Raw genomic sequence first — 21376 nt, forward strand, 5'->3', positions numbered from 1 at the left:
AAGTTCCTTAATCAAATTAATTCATAACATTTAGAGAACAGATGTTTACATAGTAGTTAAATGTCCTGTTGCATATGAAAGATCTGTATGTTAAACACTCCCAAGACATCCCAAGAATATTTAAAGAAATATGAGACAGAGATAGCATCATCCTTCATTTGCAAAGCAATTTCAGTCTAATGATAAACTTAATACTAAGCTAACATGTAAATGTATATTAGTGTGCCTCAAAGATGGAGAAATATGTAATAACTCTTGTCACAGCACTTCTGTGAGACTTTTATGAGGAGTGCAATCAGCAAGAGTGAAGCTGACTTGCCCTGAAACCACAGGAATCAATGACAGCTGGGATTACATCTCAGAGTCGCTTGACTACAACCCAGTGCTTTGTACCCCTCTTTCAAGCAGAAAATGTATATGTAATTCATCGCACACATATCAGCATTGTTAGCAAACTCACCTAAAGACTGATATTTCAAGCAGGAATATTTTCTTTGAAAAACACATTGGTTTACATCCAAAATTATTTTTAAACAAAAATGCAAATGATCAAATATGTTTTAATATTTGTAAACATCTGTGTCAAAGATGATGATGGCTCAGGCTTCAGTCACTTCACATGCATAGCTTTCACCTGAAACTACAATCAAACTAGCCTCTAGATTCCTGAGTATGCATTACTATGGGAACCTCCATGAGTAGATCTTACTTTACATAGCTGCTAACTTTGCCAGGCCTTCATCAGTCCATACGACATCTTCCATGCTAGCTGTCTCAGTTTAAGCACACATATTCACACACACACACACACAATGTCCATAAAAACTCACTGTTTATGAGAACAAAAATCACAGATTAATAAAGTTTTAGTCACAATAAATTATTACTCCTTGTAGAAGCTCTAATAATTCAATCCTCTGGAGAAGAATCTAAAAATTTGGGGAGACCATAGTGCTTCTTTTTTCTTTTGGCTGGGGTAAAACTTTTTCCATTCCTGAAAGCTAAAAGCTCTTGGAAATAAATGCAGTTTGCACATTCTCTGCAGCTTAATTTCCTGAGGATTACAAACTGGACCTGCTCTAACTGAGGCTGAGAACAGCTTTCTCTGTAGTCACAGCTCTCACTGCTCGGACCAAAGCCCGGTCTCTTCCAAGCACGCCGGCAGGGAATTTCTCCTGGTCCCTCTCCTTCAGAGACATCATCTCCCCTCCTGACACCAACCAGGGAAAGATGGCAGAAGGGACAAGGACCAGCTACAGAGAAGAACAGCTTGGGAGAAGCCTGAAAAGAAAGACTACCACTGGAAAGGAAGGCTGATGTTAAACAGGTAGAAAACTGACAACTGGGTAAAAGACCGTAAATCGGAGCTGGAATCAGAGCACACCCGGGAAAGGCTAGAAACCAAGCAGGGAGTAAAAAGAATAGGAAGACAACAGATTATTTTAGGAGAAGGGATGGGGAAAATAACAGGCAGACTGGGACTGGAGTCCAGTATAAGAGTCAAGCAGCAGAGAGAGACAGTTGGGATTTTCTGAGCAGTAACTGGGGAAAGAAAAACTTACTGCCCCTTATCTCTCTCCCTTAAAATTCAAGGTTCACTAAAAAACATATGGCTGGAAACCATCAAATCAAGGGAAGACTTGGGAGGATGAAATGAGAACAGAAGCTGATTAGACAGTGACAGGGAAAATAAAGTGAGAAGCGACTGTGGCAGAAACCAGCTAAGGACAACACAGCATTGCAACATAAACGATGTCAAGCAGATGAGTCCAGAACGACACTCAGAGCAACCCAGCCTCCTGGTAAACAGGGCCCACTCCTCTTCCCCCATCCTTCTAGTTTAACTTTTTCACTAATTCAAATTTTAAGACCACCAAGTCAGTCTTAAAGGTAGTCAACATAAAACTACTATAATTATTATGCTGTTCCATAAAATTTTACAGAACAGGATCCAGCAGCTGCTCTCCATGTAGGTAGGGCTGGGGGAGGACAGCAAGGGAAGATTTAGGTGCAACGTAAGAGATGGAGGTAATTAAGCTTTTGAACTGGATCCATCTGACTGATCATACCCTGCGAGAAACCAAAATCAATTCTGAGTTTAGGACTGGTGGAAGACCCAGAATCAGGCAAAAAATTCCTAGTGGACAAGTCAGTGAAGGCAAAGCAGGAACTAAAGCTTGGATCATTGTATCGTTTACCCCCAAGTCCCTTCGGTACTTTCTGCTCTTCAACTTAAAAATTTTCAGTCTTTCAGTTTCTCTGCTGTCAGCGAACACATGCAAAACTCACTGGGCAAAACACTGCATGCCACTATATTAACGGTCTACACTGAATTCAGTGACCTCCTAATGCAGTCATTCACTTTATTATCCCAAAGGGTAAAAATAAGAGTTGCAACCTTGCCTGTCTTACATAGATGAAAATATCAAATTATATCTGTTAAATCTGTTTAGAAATGTTAATTTGCTCTAAAAGCCAAAAGATTAATATCTACAACCCCATGGTACAAAACTACATCATACACCCACCCCATTCCCCAAACCCCAGCTTCCACTAAGTGAAAATTTTAAGATTGTGAAGTCGACCAAAGTTTGGAGATGTCAAAAATAAGACCGTTCAGTGACCTGATCTGCCCCATTGTGCATATGCATTAACGATAAAGTCTTTACAGAAAGCATGCTGCACTACCTTGCCGTGGGACCTCTTGCTCATTCAGAGCAGAGAACTGAACTGCTCGGCAAGAGCAGGATAAAAGAGGCTGCTGCTGCCAATGTGATCCCTCAGCTGCTTTGTTGCAAACTGCAAAAAGTGTTTGATGAAGGAGGCCGAGACTGCAAGAAGAGAAAGTCCACCCCTGTGGTCAGATAAGCTGAATAGTGCCTTAGAGAACTGGATTTTACTTGCATGTCTTCTAGAGTTCCTCTGTGGTATAAGGAAAGTAATTTAACCCCAACTTTCAGCAGTAAACATTTGTCTGAGCACCTGACTTGTGATTCAGTCTCATTTGTAGTAATAGTGAACACCCACAGGTGCAAATGGAAGTTGCGGTTTGGAAAGATTAACTGTACGGTATACTAAAGCACTGAGATAATGCAGTGCTAGGTGATTCAGTCTGCACCTTCAGCAGTAACAGGGCTTTTCGTTTTTATTCTCTCTGTGCCTCAACTCCTACATTATCTCCAACAAAGTGGAGATTATACCAACCTCTTATCTCACAAGGATGTTGTAAAACGTAATTGCATCTGTGAAGCACTCAGATACTATCGTGATGGGCACCAGAGAAAAAAACATTCGCCAATTAATTCAAAATAGTTTGAATAGTGTGCTGAAAACAAGGCATAAGTCTATAACTGCACAAAGAGGTGGAAAGAAAATACTGAATAGTGGCTCACTAAGTGGACACAGTCCAGTCTGTGAACTGAAATTGGCAAGGAAGCCTATAGAAATATAATCCATAATCATGTAATTAATTACTATACCCAACAGCATGAGAAGGCTGGATTCAGGTTGTGCATGTTTGCAAGTTTTTGGGTACTTGAGTTTGTAACCTTTATTTTCTTTTCAAATAGGAACATTCCATATACAATAATAGAGATGGTAGTTGTACTTAAATTGAACAAGTAGGAACAATCCTCTCATCACCGTTCAATGAAACATTTACCTCTTAGGGTATGAACTGCAGAGAAGGGAGGATGGAGAGCATATACCTTCAAAATTACAGCTCCATAGTAGAAAACGATTCTTCCTAAACCTCTCAACTGTCTAAAAATCCAACAGACTCCAGCTTCCACTGTAAAAATTTAATGAACTAAGCTGAAAGCTTCTGTCAAGCCCACAGAAATAGATGTGCAAGCCCTATTATCAAAGGAAAAAGCAGCATCATTGAGAATTCTGAAAGGCTGCAGGCATCATTCAGTGCAGTGAGCCAGATCAGCTCCGTAAAACATTGGAACCAGTCAGATGCCATCCAACTTGACTGTTTACTACACTTCTTAATGCTGCTATCCACACTGAAAGTTGTTTTGGTTAATTTGTCAAGTAAAGGCTCTTTTACTTCAAAAAAATACATGCAAAAGTCAGGTCAGAAAGCAACACCTATCCTTGGGTTCTGTAAATATTCAACGTTATTGCAATAAATGATAGTCTAAATGGGATATAAGTGGAAAAATTCCAAATATTTAAATTACAAAAAAGTCCAAATTACTAAAGAAGTAGTTAGTAGAGTATTACACAATCACGGGCTAATTGTAGCCATCTCAAAGAGCAGTCAATTTTTGAAGCGGCTTGCAGAGATGTAAGTATGCATCCTTTTGTGTTCAAATGTTAATTGAAGGTACACAGCTAAATCCATATGTGGTACTTTGAAAATATATAGTTTGGCATTCTCTTAAGCATTTGCTATTACTTCTACTGTTTTTTATTAAAAACAAAACGTATTTCCGTGCTGTACAAAATCTCCGTTCCTAAAATGCAAAGACTTTTAGATCTGTAACAAAAAGCAAGCAGGCAGAAAGGGATTTATTAAGATTACATTTCCTTCGTATTAACATCTGGTTTAGCACATATTGGAAGGAAAAACATTTTTAATGTACTGTTTGTGTTTGTTAATGGCCATCTTTGATTTCCCTGGATTATAATAATGAGTCCTTGAAATAAAAAAAATCAATAAATCTTATGCCACTGTCATAAGCATGAAAAACAATACATTCCTATCCTAAATTATTTAAACAGGATTGTTTAAAATTTATGACATTACCCTGGAAAGAGGCACACAAAAGATGAGTCATATTTTTGAGAATTTTCATGTGTTATGCAGCAATGATTTCTTGCAGAGTGGCTGACGAAATATTTGGAAAGGGAAAGAGTAATCTTTCCAAATCAAGTTACATAACTTTGATGTACATAAATGTAATCCATTCAGTAGTCCAAGCAGAAAAGTAATATTTATGGCCCAAGCACAAAAACCTATAGCTCTAGTTGTAATTCCTACTAGGAAAACAAAACTGGAACAGGGAATGTGAGGGAGGAGGGAAGAGGAGAAATTCATCCTTGTGCAGGAAAGCAATGCTTACTGTGCTGCCTTTGCTGGTTCTGGATGTAAGAAAATTGAATAAAACTTAAATTGCATAGAAATTCCAATGCAAATTGATAAGATGACTCCATGCAGGGAGCTGTAAATTCAGGATGCCTTAAACAGAGTCTACTTTATGTCAACCCTGCCTATTTTTGGTCCTGAGCTGACCACTTACATAAGGAAATGCTAGAAGACATGGAAATGTGGCAGCTTTCCATCAGCAGACTGGGTCCACTTGCTATTCCCAAGTGACTGCTTTGACCCTTATGTCGCCTGAAAGCCTCTGCAGCATGTGCAGCTCTTCTTACCAACTTACCATATGTGTTTCTCACTTGGTTTGTGCGTGTGTGTGTGTACATGTACATATGTACATGTGCACACTCATCAGAGAAGGATGAGATTTAAAACAAGATCAAAATTATCTCTATGGTATTTCATCTAAAAACAATCTTTACAGATGCCCACTGTATCTTCAGAGCTAAAGTATATGAAATATATAAGAATATATTTAATTTCTGGACTGTTGAAAAACATCTTTAGTACCATATTGGAAGTTGACTTAGGAATTGTGTATTTTCAAAACTCAACTACAGCAATTAGTACATACAGTTATATAAAAAAAACTCTTCAGAAAGGAACAAATTTTATCTAGCAGAAGTAATTATAACAACAATGGCTAGCTTCCCTAAGCAAGCTTAATTCAACCCTCACTTGTACACACACTACGCAGTACTCTGAATCAGAGCTACAAAGCATATTTTCCAGGCTATTGCTGGTCTTCAACTTTTCGCAGATCTGTGCCTATCCAGCTGTATAGTTCAAGAGATTTGAAATCCTTACTGCCCTGAAAGAAGAGCAGTTGTGCTCGAGATCCTTGCTGTCATCTGTCACCCTCTGTGGATCTAAAAAAAGTGGCTTCCTCACTGAGGCTACCTGGCCTGTTAGCAGCAAAACTAGGGACACATTTTCTTGCTTTCATTCAAGGTGTTCACAGCTGAGAAATCACTTTTCTTCTCTCAACAGTGCAATGTGCCCAGGTTGAAGAGACTGTCCTAAGAACTCCTTTAGAGACCATATCTGAAGTATAACAAACTTGTACTGAAAATGACCAAATTCCATGTTTGCCCATGACTTAGGAATTAGACAAACTTGAGTGAGGTTTTACAAGAATAGCCAAAGATCAGCTTGGTGCCAAATTTCAAGTACTTTTTCAAAAGCACAGAGAAACTAGAACACTACAAAGGGAAGATCATAAAAATCCAATACATCCAAACCAGCGTATTCTCCTCTCAATCTGCTTCACAGAAAAAAGCTGAGCTACTTCAAAAAGATATAAAAAACACAAATACATATCTAGAAAACACAAATTATAGCCTGAGAGGAGGTAACCCAGCATAAAGTGGTTTGATCAAACTGATAGTTGATGCTACCAATATCACGTGGAAGTCCATCATGACGTACAACCTACTGCCAAAGGTTCCTTACAATGCAAAACAATGCAAACATCACCTGGATGAAACTTGCAGAGTTTACAAGTCAAAAATATTATTTTTTTGGCTTACATGTGCATCCCTAAGTGAATGCAATATTATGACAGAGAATGTATCAACAGTAATAGTAATGTTAAATATACCCAATTTTACTTCTGTATTTCTGGTACATGCCACACAAACATTTCTAGACTTCACAGAATGGTACCTAACAGTATCGACATATGGGCTAAGTAAAATTCACCTGCAAGCTGCTGCAGTTATAATAAATTACTTTCTTTCACGTGACACCTTCGGTGATTAATAATAGATAAGACTCAAGACTACTGCAACAGATTTTATCTGATACAACAGAGGAAACAAGTAACGTTGTAGTAACTAAATACAGGCAGTCCAAAATCCTTCTCCCCATCCCCAAACTAGATAAACGTTTTGTCCTACTGTTTCACTGTTGAATTAAAGCAAAAAAAAACCCCCAGTAATTTATAAATTGATTTACTTATTTCAAGCATGCAGAAAGTTCTGAGCTTTAAAAAAGACATGTTTGAGAAAGCATTAGCAATATAGACAAGGATCATACAAAGACATAGCAAGTAAGCAAATAGCAACACACAGAATACTGTAAACAAAATGATTGAGCCTTAACCAAACTGGGTCCTGACATCAACAGAGTATGGAGGGGCACTATAATCCAGAGGAATTATTTTTTAGCTGACAACTATGTTAAATTATGCTAATTATTGTGACTGTACTAACTATAGATGAAAATCGAGAACCAACAGGAAATGGCCAGGAAACAATGACTTATTTTTTAAACAAATTCTATTTGCATACATAAAATACAAAAAATCTAGTAGGATTTTTCAAGTCTGCAGTTTTGCTAAACAACAAATAGCAGTCATAAATCACGTGGAGTAACTGCTGATTAAGTATTCAATGAAAATTACATTATATTCTTCTTGTGCGAATAATACAGAGTCAAACAAGGTGTTATGTTCACTCAGAGATGTTTGGATACATCAACAAATCGTTCTGTGTAATCACTAGGATAAAATAGCGTGAAAATCCCATAGCACGGAAGAAAGGCAAGGACAGTGGGGAATGCCAATGCCTGCAGACAGCTGAGCCTTCCTTGGGTTCTCTGACCCTTACCCACCCCCTCTTAAACACAAATCACAAGTGAGGTTTTCAACTACTTTAGCGCTGAACAACTGTAGGTTTTACAAGGAAGAATGCACAGAGACTAACTTTGTTAGCTAGTATTCAATAAAACTTCAGTAAATTGTATCTTTATTATGGAGGAAACTCTGCCCAGACAAACTGGATGCCATTTAAGAGCAACCATCACTACACAGGCAACTTGGCCAACATCAAGGCGAACGCTTTCATTTTGAGCAGAGACAAGACACAGAAACATAGGTCACAGAATGACTGAAATTCAGTCATGTGTTACACACCCAGCCTAACAGACTAGTATTTTAACTACTGTAAACAACACACTTTTTTCTTTTTTTAAATCTAAGACAGACAATGAGATTTCTCAAATTATTTAAGACCTGGATATTTAAAAACAGAATAAAAGCATGACTTGTTAAGAATACACACTGAGAAGCTACACTTCATGTATTTTAAAACCCTGAAAAATGCTAAAAGGCATTTTTCTTAAAGGCTTGTCTTTATTTTCATGTGCAAAATAGAAAAGTAATCAACATCCTAGGAAAACACCACTTTATCATCTTCATGAGTAACCTTTTTATGATTTTACCAAAGTTAAAATTCATATGGAATCATCCTAAAGCACTTTAAAATAAGATACAAGAAATTTTAAAAGACAGCTTAGCCAGCCAGCCTGGGTATCACAATTCCTCATTTGTTCCTCCCACTTAGAAACAACTCTCTTTTAATTATAAGCAACTTAATGGCTTTGCCTATTGGAAATCCAGGGGACACAAAGTCTGCCCAAAGAAGGTAATATGCAAGCTCTAGTTTATGCATTTTCACTGTATGGGGAGGAAAATCCCAAGCCAGAAAATGTGTAGAAATATAAATGAAAGAAAGGAATTGAAGTTGGTGAGGTGGAAGATGTGAGAAAACAGGAGAATGACAAGCAAGATTAGCTATAAGTAATCTCTCCTGGTCTTGGAGTACTTCTCTCTCCTACCATTTTTATCTGATAAGAATTTAGATCTAAGGCAAGCACATCAACTAAGATGATTCCACAAGAGTTGAAAGCTTGCAGGGGGAAGCAGGGAGGGACAAAAAAAGCAAGATAATTAGGGAGCAGCCAACAAAATTATGGACTGATCATTAGACAATTAAATAGATGAAGTTACACAAGATGCTATCACAATTATCACAAGGTTATCATAGTTCAGTTTTTTACTCTAATCCTAAACATAAGTCCATTAGATGTTGGGAATTAAATCATTCCTGGAGCCTGTTTATTTCAGTTATCTTAGTAGAAGGACATGAACATATGGTAGAAATTTGTCCTTGCCTAAAATTACTCTGCTTGTACTACATACATCATGAACACGCAGACAAGGGAATGGCACTGCCAGATGTAGTGAAAGGAATAAGAGGATAAGAACAGGGTTGAAGGAGGGAAGGGCTTCCCACCATCCCTTTCACACATGCTAACGAAATATCATTTGCTGGAACAGTAAAAATCATAGCACTTCATGGTCCAGAAGGACTAGCCACAGCTGTGGTGCATGTACTCACATTAGGAATACATGGAAAAAAACCAGCAACAGGCACTGAGAAGTGAGAAGTCTGACTCAGACAGATAACCTGATACTGTAAAGCAGATGTGGAGTGAGAAAGAAATGCAGATCCACCAGCATGGAGAGGTATAATATATAGTCAGCACCATACTGCACTGACGGAGCAATATAATGTCACTGAAGGAGGAAACATTTCTGTAGTGAAAGGAAAAAATGTTATGTCACTGGTAAAGAAACAAGCAAGCTCCACAGGGACTCAAGAGATGTCTCCCCCCACCCCAAGCTCCCCAAAACCCAAAAGAAACACAACCGAGAATAAAGGAAAAGAGAAGCATGAAAGATCTCTGAACTAGAGGTGCTGCCTGCAGATAAGAATGAAAGGCCTTCCACTAAGAAATGGGACAACGCCAGAATAACCAAACATGGAAGAACACTGATTACAGGGAGCCAGTTCTGACCAAGCCAGTATATTTTATTTCTTTACTCATTTGCAACCTTCCCCTTCCAATATCAAGAATACAAGGGAGACTTTGCTCTACCCAGAGTCCTATATTTCTGCATCTACTTTGCCTGTCATTCAGAAAGGACTGCAAGCTTTCAAAAGACTGGAAATTCCTCTGGTTCTAGTCCTTGAAATAAAAATACCATGCCAATAGACACCCCAGAGGTCACCTCTTCATCTAGTTCAAGGAGAATAGAGAATTCAACTGAAAATATTCGAAAGTCTCTAGACAATTGTGGTGGCAAATATAAGAGTAGCTATAATTCAACTGCAAGATGATGAGCTGCATGGGAATTATTTTCTGAACTATTAAAAACTTGTTCATGTGCATAATATGTAAGGACAGAAACAACAAATAGAAATTAATTCCTTACCACTGGAAATGAGAATTCTGATTCTCAGCTGAAAGGATAAGATCAGGCATTTCCAAATTATAAGACGAGCGCAGAGAATTTAGTGCTGTTTCCCGTTTCTGAGTAGAACAAATAAAATCCTTATTTATTTATTAAAGCCAATATTTTGACTCTTGTAAACTCATGGAAGTGAGTATCTCCTTGAAGTGTTTCCAGCTACACAAAAACAGATCAATGTTCTTGAACTGAAAAATACTGCAGAAAGCCAAGGACTGTACAGAAACAGAGGCCACTTATTCAGGCATCATCATTTTCAGCGCACGCAAAAATTCCCAAGAGAACAAACAGTGCTCTCTTCTCTAGAAAACAACTGGAAAACTATTGGGGAACTCCATATTGATGACATCGGTTTTCACTGTCTGTATTTTTCTTCAGTTTGTAAACAAAAGACTTGCTTCCTCTACTCTTCCCACCTGTAACCTGTTAAGTTATCCTGGGTACCAACAGTCAAGATTATTTCTCTCGTATCACTATCATAAAATTTTAACTACAATTCTTTAAGCTCCACTAGCCTCTAAATCAAACTTAAATGCTTCCAGCCTTCAGTTTTTAATACGCATTTATCCCTGCAGCTACAAAGGTAACCTGATTCAGTCAGAAGACTGACAAGGAGGTGCGAGGCTTACCTCATTCAGAGTCTGCTGATGCAGACCAGTGCCCCATGCTCGCATGCTGAGGTTCTGTGGGAATGGAGAAAGCAAATTTGGGAAAACAGTGGTGACAGGAGCAACAAGTTACAAGCAGCCGCAGGAAGAAATATTCTTCCTATTGCTTGGGCTCTTTCTGTTGTTGGGGCCCACTGAGATGCACAGAAAGAATTACATCTCCTTTGTTCTCTCTTCTTCCTTGATGCTATGCTTCATTTCCTTTTTTTGTGCTAAAGGTTAGAGGAAGGAGAAAGTACTGTTACAGGGAATAAGGAGCCAGAGGTCTAAGGCAGTTGTGGATCCATTCGTAACAGGCAGGAGACTAAGAATTATGAAGAAATGAATCATCTGGGACTTATGCTTTCCAGGTATTTTTCTTCCAGTTATGAACGCTCATCATAACTGCAGAGGAAACAGCTGCTACTAGGACAGACAGAAGAATCAATTTCTTTTTCATTTGGGGCTTTTTATTTGAAACTAATTGAAAGACCAGAACAACAGCATTTATAAAAGATACCCAGAATGACAAAGAATCTTCTGTTGATTTCAAGTCACATGTTACATACATACAGAAACTATTTCATTTCAGTAACTTATAGTCATAGTGATATTGATCAAAGGCACCTGCAACTGTCTTGGTTGCACATGCACTGTAGTAATTATGCATGCAAATGAGGAAATTAGACTTTTTGGGGGGTTGATCACCAGTATAATTACTATAACTGAATATACGATCATGGTAACGGTACACACAAATTACACATGCATGCAGCTTTAAAAACCAAGCATTGTATTCTTTGTTTCTATTTTGATAACGTCCTATGGAAACACGCCTCCACTGGAAACAATAAAAAGTATTAACTTTTAAAAACATGTACATTTATTCAACCATCTACTGAACATTAAAAAAATATAACAATCCAGTAATTTTGTGTTCCAAGCTGATAGATCAGCAAAGTCTCACCTCTGTCATAAGATTTACCAACCTGAAAAGAGTAACATTTAAACATATCCTCTTACTCTTCTTTTTTATATGTATTTATTAACCTGTAATTTCATTAAGATATTAAAGGATAGGTGATTATTTGAAAAAATAATGCATATGATCAAAATTTTTAAAAAGAGCTGAGCTAAATTTCCATTAGCTCATCATAACTCTTAACAGATATAAGTAGAATTATTTTAGAAGTTTGAATTTTTATCAACCTAAACACTTAAATATACAAGATTTGATTATACTTCAGACCAGAAGAGTTGGTGCATTCAAACCCATACAAGGTATTTTTCTAAGGTACATAAACAACAACATGGAAAATATGCTTTCATCTCTCAAGCCCAGGTTTTGATCCATCCGTATTAACATAAGGAACAATTTTGCTAGGGAAAAAGCATTTATTAAGAAGTATTTCAAAGAATATGACAGAAGTAATAAAATATTTAGATATTGCTGTATTCTGGCAGATCACGGCGTAGTCGTATTGCCTTCAGCTTCTCTACTTTGATTTTTGTTCGCAACAGTTCTTCTTCCAGTTGCTGCTTTCTTTTCAAACCATCCCTTTTTTCTTGGACATAAAGACCAATTTTTCTCTGATTTTCTAATATTATTTGATGCTCTTCTTTCAGCATTTGTAACATCTGTGGGTCATAACCACACATTGGTCTAAAGCGTTCTCCAACCTCAAGCCTAAAAAACTCATCTCTTCTTGGAACAGGAGAGGGAGACATCATCACTCTCATATCAACTGAAGATACTGATGTTGAAGGAGACCTTTCCATAATATGCACCAGCTGGTGTTCTTCCTCTTGTTCTAAGTTCTCATTTTGCTGTGAGTCTATAATCAAAGAAGGAGGAGGTTTGACATCCTCTTCCGATTGCAACTCCATCATGACTGTCGCAGGATGGTGATCCAACATTGCCTGTGGTGAACTGGTACCAGCAATTGTTTCTTTATCGATACTAGCACTAGAACACACAAAATCATATTTAAATAATCCATTAAAAACTATTTTTAAAAGGCGTAGCTGTAAGTAACCAAAGCTTCATTTGAAATACTACTCTGCTATCTATGCCTAGGACTCTACTTCATTACATGAACACTACCTGTACTCCTCCTCCTTTCCACCACACACATACACAGCCCTGTCCTACTTGGATTCTATTGCTATAAAGGCAGTACAGCCAACAGAGAACTATCCTGGTAGGCCCATCTTCTGACACTGGAGAATCAAGAAGGGCTATTAGTGACAAATGAGAATGAAGACAAAGCAGCAGCAAGTCATGCAAGTGACAGAGGAAAGAGTTGATATAATATATAATGTGATTGTAAAAGGCCATTAATTTAGATTGAGTGAACTGTGGCAGAAACATTTCCATCTCCCAAACTTATTCATCTCATCCTGTTCTAATGTGTTCCCTGTTTCTGATTCATGCACCCGAGTATTTGGGGTTTTTTTTATGTAAAACAATCACTGAATAAAATTAAACAAAGAGCCTTGGGAGAAGAAACCAGAGCCCACATGATGACCCTGCCAGTAGATCAGGGAATCAAGCTAATCCTTGCTCCTTCTCTTTGAATCAGTGATCTCAGTATTTTTCCAAAGCTTCAAGAGAAGACACAGAAATGTTTCCATTAAGAACAGCCTATAGTTCTGTGCATTTCTTTTTTGAAAGTACAACGCCCACTTGACTCATCTGTCTTTGTGTAAACCCCTGAGTCAGCAGCACCTCAAATCATGATTTGACATTACGTTGGCTTTGATGATAATAATGGCTCAAGCTGTTCCTGCCACTTCTCTACCATCAGTTGCGTTTGAAACCCTACACTTCTGCACATCACTCCTTTATTCAGGCAATGGGCTTTTTTAAGCCAGATCAGCTTCCTGATCTATTTTACAGTACAGATCTACAAAGAATACTTTCAGCATAACTGGGAAGGCAGTATAGTGTAACATGGGAACACGAATATATTAACGTGGTACCGATACCAAAGACAGTGCATCGTCATGGCCATGACTGTCTAAAACAGGCTATAACTGGTGGTTGCAGATATGAGACATTCCCCAACCCTTGAACTGAGCTGCTGCTAGCAGCTAAAGACAGTGAGTGGATCCATGATTAATTTAACATTCACAGATGCTCCCCAACCCTGGAGGACCTGAGTTGCTGTCTATTAAATTGGGGGGTGAAAGCTGTTTGTTTACACTTTTTAAACTCCTTGTGAGCCCTACAATCCACAAATTGAGAAACACTATCTGATTATTAAAACACTGTCCTGGTTAGCAATAGCTGTGGGTTCAAATTCCCAGAAGCAAAGGAGAAATTTAATTTGCACATCCTACTTCTTGTGTAAATGCACTAACTCCTCAATCAAAAGGTGGCATGATCATCTCTTCTGCATCTCTCATGGTCTTCAAAACTCTTGGTTTAAAAGAAATAAGCAGTCACAGTTGCAATTTCCAAAGGACCAACATCTAGCCTCCCATCCATTAACAGGAAAGTACATTTTCTAGAATAAAAGCATGCAAGCTTCTCAATACTCAATTGTAAAAATGTTCAACAGGGTCAGAGCAATATATTTTCCAAAAATTAATCCTGTCAACCACCCAAACTATTCTAACTAAAGGTTTGGGGTTTTTTTACAAAAAAAAAGTCCATCTGAAGCAGATATTGAAAATAGACCTTTCATCTACTCCTTGAAGAAAATGCCAGGATAATCTTCATTCTACTGACTGTCTGTTACCTGAGCTGCCTATAGAGTATCAATTATATCACCTTACTCCCTCCTCCTCATGCCACAAAGCTTCACTTTTTCCTATATACCTCTTTCTCACATTCCTTTTACTCTTCTCACTGCGCATCGGAAGTATTATCCCGCACACAAATTTTCACTTGTTTTCCCCAGTGCTGACTGTAATTCTGGGTTTCCCCCTCTTCACAACCGCAGCTTCTAATACAGCTTCCCTCCTTCTTATTTGCTGGCTCCTGGCCAGCTTCTAGCCTGAGAAAAGTGGAAACAACCAGCAGGAGAAGCAGGTCATTCCGACAAAAGGAAACAGAGAGAGAGCAGAAAGAGAAAGTGGGAGAGGTTAAAGAGAAGAAAGATAGGTAAGATTTAGTCTAACATAGACTAGATCCTCCAAAACCATGAAAAATCCATCTCTTAAAGCGTAATCCACACAGAACTAGAAAATTACCAAATCTTCAGGTAACTCTGATGAGGCTTTTTTTTCTTTGTCTTAGAGTCAGTTTCTTAAGAGGAAAACAATTAGACAGCAAAGAGAGAAAGAGGGAATTGAGAAACAAAAGAGCCGCCTGTATGGTGGTTACTAATGTTGTTTCTGACAACTTGACTGAAAGAAAGACAAACAACAGTTACCACAATTGGGGGATGGTGTTTATAACCCTGCAGGCACCCATGATTCACCAGGTTTTGTTTAATCACAGCGAGCTAGAAATTGCTTAAAGGTGCGATTAAGAATTTGGATTCATTGTAAGTTGTATTTCCCTCCTACAAAACCTAAGCCATATCCTGGTGAGTTAAAACCCAATACAAGGTTTTGAAAATTAGGGTAAAATGCAACTCAGAGTTAATATTGGAACTATCAAATAATGATGTATTTGGGCAGGGGAAAAAAAATATCTTTTAAATTATATTCTTTTCCATCAGCATACAGTGTATTGGCTGTTCCTAGGAACAACCATTTTGGGTAAGCAGTAAGCAAGTCAACGTTCCCAGACCCATAAGGGACTGCAAAAAATGTTTAAATTATAGGAGACAAACTATGGAGATCATTAGCTCTTAATCATTCATGAAAAGCGTCAGTGCTTTTTATAAGCCGATCTACAAACCAAAGTTCTCACACTGTTTTTTTCCCCTCCTTACAAAAGTTGGTAGTCAAGACACTGCAACCTTTATTAGCGCAATTAAAAGCCTCGTTTTGTTCCAGAGAATTCTTTGGAACAGTTCCTCCAGGGGCATTCACCAGGAGCAGCAGCACAGCCCAGTTGCTTCAGACTTCTTTACGCAAAGGACCCACAACAGCATATTTTTAGAGCATCTGGCATGTTGGGATTTAGACAATTGTTACCATTCAGTTCAACCAGTGGCACCATGAATCCAATTCAGCGTGTGTGCGCATGCCAGCTTTTCTTAGAGTGTTACGCTGCTGCACCGACTATCAGTATATCTGATTAAAATACAGAAAGTTCACTTCCCATTAATATGCTTGGGAAAATAGGAAAAATCAGCGCTTTCTCAAGGTTGCTGGGGAGCTATTTGACTTCTTTTTCCCTTCTCCCTAGCTTAGTTTTTGTATGTGGAGGAACCAAAACCTGACCCAGGCATTTTTTGATCCCTCAAGGACCAATACAGAACCAGCAGAGTGTTGCAAGTCAGATATGAGGGGCATTAGCCAGCTGTGGGAGAAAGCCTGCATGCTGCCTGCCTGTATTATGTCTGGCTCAAATCTAGACAGTGTGTCTCACTTTAGTGAGCAGTAAAAAAAAAAAAAAAACAACCACCCAACCTACAAAAAAAGAAAACTTCTACTGCTGTACCTCTCAGTTTCTCTCTATTTAAACTACCTAACGTACACTATGTAACTGCTTGGAATTTAGACTGCAATTAGCCTTGCTCCAGTTTCAGGGAACCACAGTCAATACAAGAAAAGTATAATTTAAAAAAACATTTGCACTCACAAAGGCACTGTGGTGTGGGGAGTCTTTTTTTTTTTTTTTAAAGGATTGGGATCAGTTAAACAACATGCAAACATCAGAGTAAATAAGAGAAAAAAGGTGTATGAGTAAGGTTTCTTAGCTCTGTGAACTAACTTTATCAAAAATCTTATATAAACTGGTAATAGTTCCATATGTTGCAAAATGACTGCAGTATTACCTTAAATGGAGGAGAATAGCCATCACTTTGCCAGTGTTTGAATAATCTGCCTATTAAAAGGTAGGGGAGGGGTAGAGGTTGGAGCTACTATTTCTCTTTGATTCTCTCTTAACCCTCACTTTCCAGAGTATGACAAAGACTCTGAAACAGGCTTTGAAAGAGAGCTGAAAGAATGAATGCAGTGCTAAGTCACCATAAAGCTTCCCATAAAACAAAAGCAATATTATTTTGCCATTGTTCCCCATTTGGGGATTTTCTCTGCTACACGTTTCCTTTAGGAGCCTGAACACAAGCAAAGCGTTACAGAGTAGATAGGAGGCGCCATAATTTTCATTCAGTAACAAAATAAAAAGAATCGTCTCACCTTTGAACACCGCTCCTGTCTCTTAAACACACATTGGAAATCTGTGGAATCATCTCCACAACTTTCTTGGTTGGCTCGGAAATGCTGCTTTTACAATCTGAGTGAGTCTCCTTTTGCTGCAATAGCTCCTGTTTGGCATATTCTTTGAGCCTCTTGTACAGCGTGCGCAGGCCCTGTGCAGTACGAGGAGGGCGATCTACTCCGATGGCATTGTAGTTATCAGCTATGATATCCCAGCATTTGTTTTTTTCCACTATTACAGAATGCTTATTGGTATGTTCCTCGAGAATTTTAACATACGGCTTCACGAGTTTTAGCAAATCGAGCTTTTCAGATAAGGTAAAATTAGAAGATCTGGCCTTCCCAACCATTGTTATCTTTGAATTAAGGAAGCCGTTTCTGAAGCCACCATGCAGTCCCTAGCTCTGCTCAGCTCTTTTTCACAAACAGAAAAAGATCAGGCTTAACTAGGCTAGTCTCATTTAGGCCCACGCCTACAAGGGAGGGTTTATTAAAATTCCTTCAGCTTAAGCTGACGCAGGTTCAGGAAATCTGCTTAAGCCAAGCCTGACCTACATAAGGCTTCAGACTGAAGACGACGAGAAGAAACAAGCAAAATACACTTTTGTACGAAGAGGCCAGACATACGCAGGATTTAAAAACATAAAGGTTTAAAGATTAGCACGTTACCCAGCTAAAAATTACCTAATTTAGCTTGAGTAACAAGCTCTGACACATCTCCCCAGCGCTCTCACACGTATCTCAAACTGAAACCGCGCTCGAGATGATTCTACATGTAACGACGTCCCCAAAAACGCAACAATTGCTTTGTGGAACGCACTGAGCGCTACAGGGAGCGGGAGGCGAACGGCAACGGCGGCGGCGGCGGGCGAGGGCGGCGTGTGTAGAGAGCTCCCTGACAGAGCCCCCGGCCGCCGCCGCCGCCGCGCTCCCCTGCGCCATTTGCATAATGCTGGTCCTGCTGTCAATCAGGGGCGGCATATCCTCCAGCCGGTTAGGTTACACTCAGGCGCGGGCTTCGCAGTAAAGCTGAGCTTCTCCTGCACTTGGCAGCCCGCTCCAGCTACCTACACGGGGGCTTCTTAAAGAGGCCGCTCCCCTGGGCGGCCGAGCCTCCACGGCGAGGCGAGGCGAGGCGAGCCGGAGCAGCGGCGAGGTGCCGGCGAGCCGGCTGGAGCAGCGACGAATCGGCCTTTATTACAACTTGGGCCGGCAGCTGCGCCCCGCGAAAACACGGCTGCCTTGCGGCGCCTGTGTCATCGCCCTTCGGCCCAGCGCCGGGACCCAGCGCCGGAAAGGCGACGGTGGGTCGCGGCGGAGCTGCCGAGCGCGTTACAGCCTGCGGGACACTGGGATTCCCCTAAGAGCCACCAGGAAACTACCTACTCTTACTACAACGCTTCCAGGCCTTCTTTCGGCATAAAAATCTGATTCTTATTAACGAGATGCGCGTGGTATGTGCGTGCATTTCTAATGCTCGCTCGGAAACACAGCACCTTAAGCCAAGCCCTCACATAAAAACGCACCCAAGGCTCTAAGTTGCTGTGGTCTAAACCAGATCAGCACATCGGAGAAAGAGGAAAAACCCGCGGATGTCAGCAAAGGTGCTCTCAAGTACAAAAAGCAAAAACTAACTTTGAAGAATGACATACACGACTCGGAGTCCGGAGGGTGGAAACAAACACCGTTTGGGATAGTGGCAACAGCTTTCTCAAGCTTAACATGTTCAGCCTTGAAAACAAGGGAGCCTAGAAGGGGGGTGAAGGAAAGAGAAATCTAATTATAGTTTGAAATATCTTAAGGCTATAAAGATCTAGGTATAAGCTTGTTTGCTCTGAGGGGAAGAAACCCAAAGCAGACACAAGCCATATTCAAAACAAGAAATTCAAACTAAACAAAGGGAAACTTCTAACTGCTAAAAATCAATTAGCATTTAGAATAACAACCACGTTTGGAACCATTTCTGAGTCTTGGCTTGTCCGTATCACCTAACAAAATTGCAACCAGTCCACTTTGCTGGAATTGCTTTCAAGCCAAGATTAAATAAAGCATTTTATAGTCTGAAGCCCATTACACTACAATTTGAGAAACAAAATACTCATGTGGTTAGAAGCACTGTATGAAAACCATCACTTCTGAAGACCTAATCCTTCCCTGTTTCCCCACACTTTGCAGTTTACTAACATTAAGAGTAAAAAGCTGCTGGTTCTCTTTTTTTTTTTAAAATGCGCTTGGTTGTTCTTCAGTAACTGGGGAAAAACAAACAAACAAACAAATGTGCCTCAGATAGTTTAGGCTCCGGCAGTATCAGAATTGAGGAGTCACAGGCAAGCCTAAACTGTACCCTCTGCTGTTGAAGCAGCTGTGCAATGCCTCAGTCTCTTGACTTGTTAGTGACAAAAAGAAAGAAGTCAGTATTAGGTTGTGTGATTAAAGGCTCCTCCCCACAGACACAAGCAGCACAGATGAACAGTGTCAGGCAGAGGAACCCCAATAACCCAAATGAAAGAAACTGAGCCCTCAGTCTGGCTGCTCCCAGGGCTGTCAGCAACACGAGCAGCCCAGTGAGCTGGGGGTGAGGCCCAGATGGAAAAATCCACAGGAGAGGCTCTCTAGATCACCTTGCAGACTGAAGGAGGGGGTTATGGCCCACTGAGTATGGGACTCATGAGATGCCAGGAAGAGTATTTTGGGATTGCCAAAGGCATAGTACAGGATATTTAGAAGAAGAACCAAAAGCAAGAAAAGGGAGGGATGAAAGTGCTTTGGGACAGAAGAAGCATAGGAAAATATTGGGGAAAAAAGGGATAAAAGGGGCCACGTGCATGTAAACAGGGGACACTCAGTACAGTTGTCCAGCCATGCCCTGTGCCTGATCACTGCAGTTTGTCCTATCTTCTTGTTCAACTACATTTGTAACTATTTTTCTGGGTGAGGGGAATCTCTACTCTGTGTGCAGGACTGTGCATGGAAGCGTACATGCCAGCAACTGGAGTTGTACCACAGGTCACAGGGGCCCGGCTGCCTGGGGTGCCAGCAAGCAGAGGCCAGAGCCCATGCACACTGCCTGGGTACCTATGTCAGCGTGTGATCGCTGGCAAACACCAAGCCGGACTAGCCAGCAAGTAGTCTTGGGAGCCAAGAACTGGAGCAACCATGAGTCTGGGCCAGATACTGGAGAGACCAGAAGGTCTGAGATTTGGCTACTGGAGGGACCAAAACACTGGGGGACTGGCCACTAGTAAGGTTATGAATCCGGACCAGCTGCCAGGGAGACCCAGTGCGGGTTTGTGAGGCAATTGGGAGACCAGGGGATCCAGGGACCAGCTACTGAGCAGAATAAGAGTCTAAGGCCACTTGCTGGAGGGATCCATATTGTACACATATGTATTTTCCACAAACAGGCTTTCCTCTCAGTCAGCCAGTGAAGGGAAGGGATGAGGCCATTGATGCTGCTTGTGTTTGCGTGAGTGCTGCATTTTCTGTATTGCTGGCCGTATATGTATGTATAGAGTGTACACATGCGCATGTGCCTGTTGGGAATACACCCTTGTGGACCTGGCCACATGAAGCTACAGCAGTCTCCTCTATGGAGGGCTATCCTAATGTAGCAACTCCTAATATAGACCTATGTAAACTTCTATTACTCTATCACCTTGCTGCTTAATGTTGCTAGAGACACCAAGTTTCCACACTAATGCAATTACAGCAAAATACCACTACAAAGATTTCTTTTGAGCAAGTGCCTGAAGGAGTCAGTCTGAATTACATATTGTTCTGCAGGAGTGTAAAATAACCCTTGTAAAAACAAAGCTGGCTGCCAACCAAGATCCCCCCCCCCCCCTTTTTTTTTCTTTTTAAAATAGCTCTGCTCATCAGCCTAAGGTCGTATCAGTACTTGGATGAGAAATCATAGAAGGTGAGAAGCATGGATATTAATGTTACATATAGACTTCTTTGAGGTAAAACAATAGGTGTAGTTCCAAGGCAACTACAAAGAAATGTTGCCGCAGTGCACTCTTCATCCTACACCTTCCACCAACACTAGCACTTACGTAACACAGTGCACAGCCAGTTCAGGGAGATGATCCAGACACAGACTAATCAATTATTTATTTTTTGGGGGCTAGCATAAATATTCAGTTTAATAAATGAATAATTGCTTTAAGTCAACATAAATGTGGGACATTGCCAAAACAGGAATTTCTGCCTCCCCCTAACCCTATCATGTTCCTGCCCCTTCAC

The 21376-nt window shown here is 40.1% G+C and overlaps 2 protein-coding genes across 4 annotated transcripts in view; both read right to left on the bottom strand.

Annotated features, from left to right (window-relative positions):
* RAD54B (RAD54 homolog B) overlaps positions 1–21376 on the bottom strand; it is a 71460-nt gene that overhangs the window by 33142 nt on the left and 16942 nt on the right. The window contains exon 1 of one of the 3 annotated variants that reach the window (XM_069779681.1): positions 10167–11174. The exons of the other annotated variants lie outside the window; for them this stretch is intronic. The gene's annotated coding sequence lies outside the window, so the exon portion shown is untranslated. Of the gene's footprint in view, positions 1–10166; positions 11175–21376 lie in introns of those variants that run through there. 3 annotated transcript variants of the gene reach the window in all.
* FSBP (fibrinogen silencer binding protein) lies at positions 11298–18084 on the bottom strand. The gene is made up of 2 exons (XM_009911874.2): positions 17111–18084; positions 11298–12815 (listed from the first exon to the last, which is right to left on the bottom strand). The coding sequence occupies exons 1-2, from the start codon at positions 17479–17481 to the stop codon at positions 12290–12292; spliced, it is 897 nt and encodes a 298-aa protein (XP_009910176.2). The 5' UTR covers positions 17482–18084; the 3' UTR covers positions 11298–12289.

The sequence above is a fragment of the Haliaeetus albicilla genome, chromosome 3 (genome assembly GCF_947461875.1).
Source record: "Haliaeetus albicilla chromosome 3, bHalAlb1.1, whole genome shotgun sequence".
NCBI classification, from domain to species: Eukaryota; Metazoa; Chordata; class Aves; order Accipitriformes; family Accipitridae; genus Haliaeetus; species Haliaeetus albicilla.

Bases quoted from the DNA above. Each gene is read 5' to 3' on its own strand.
- FSBP (XM_009911874.2), bottom strand. From the start codon at position 17,481: ATGGTTGGGAAGGCCAGATCTTCTAATTTTACCTTATCTGAAAAGCTC. The intron at 12,816-17,110 runs GTGAGACGATTC...TGTGTGTTCTAG, and splicing joins GACAGGAGCGGTGTTCAAAG to TGCTAGTATCGATAAAGAAA.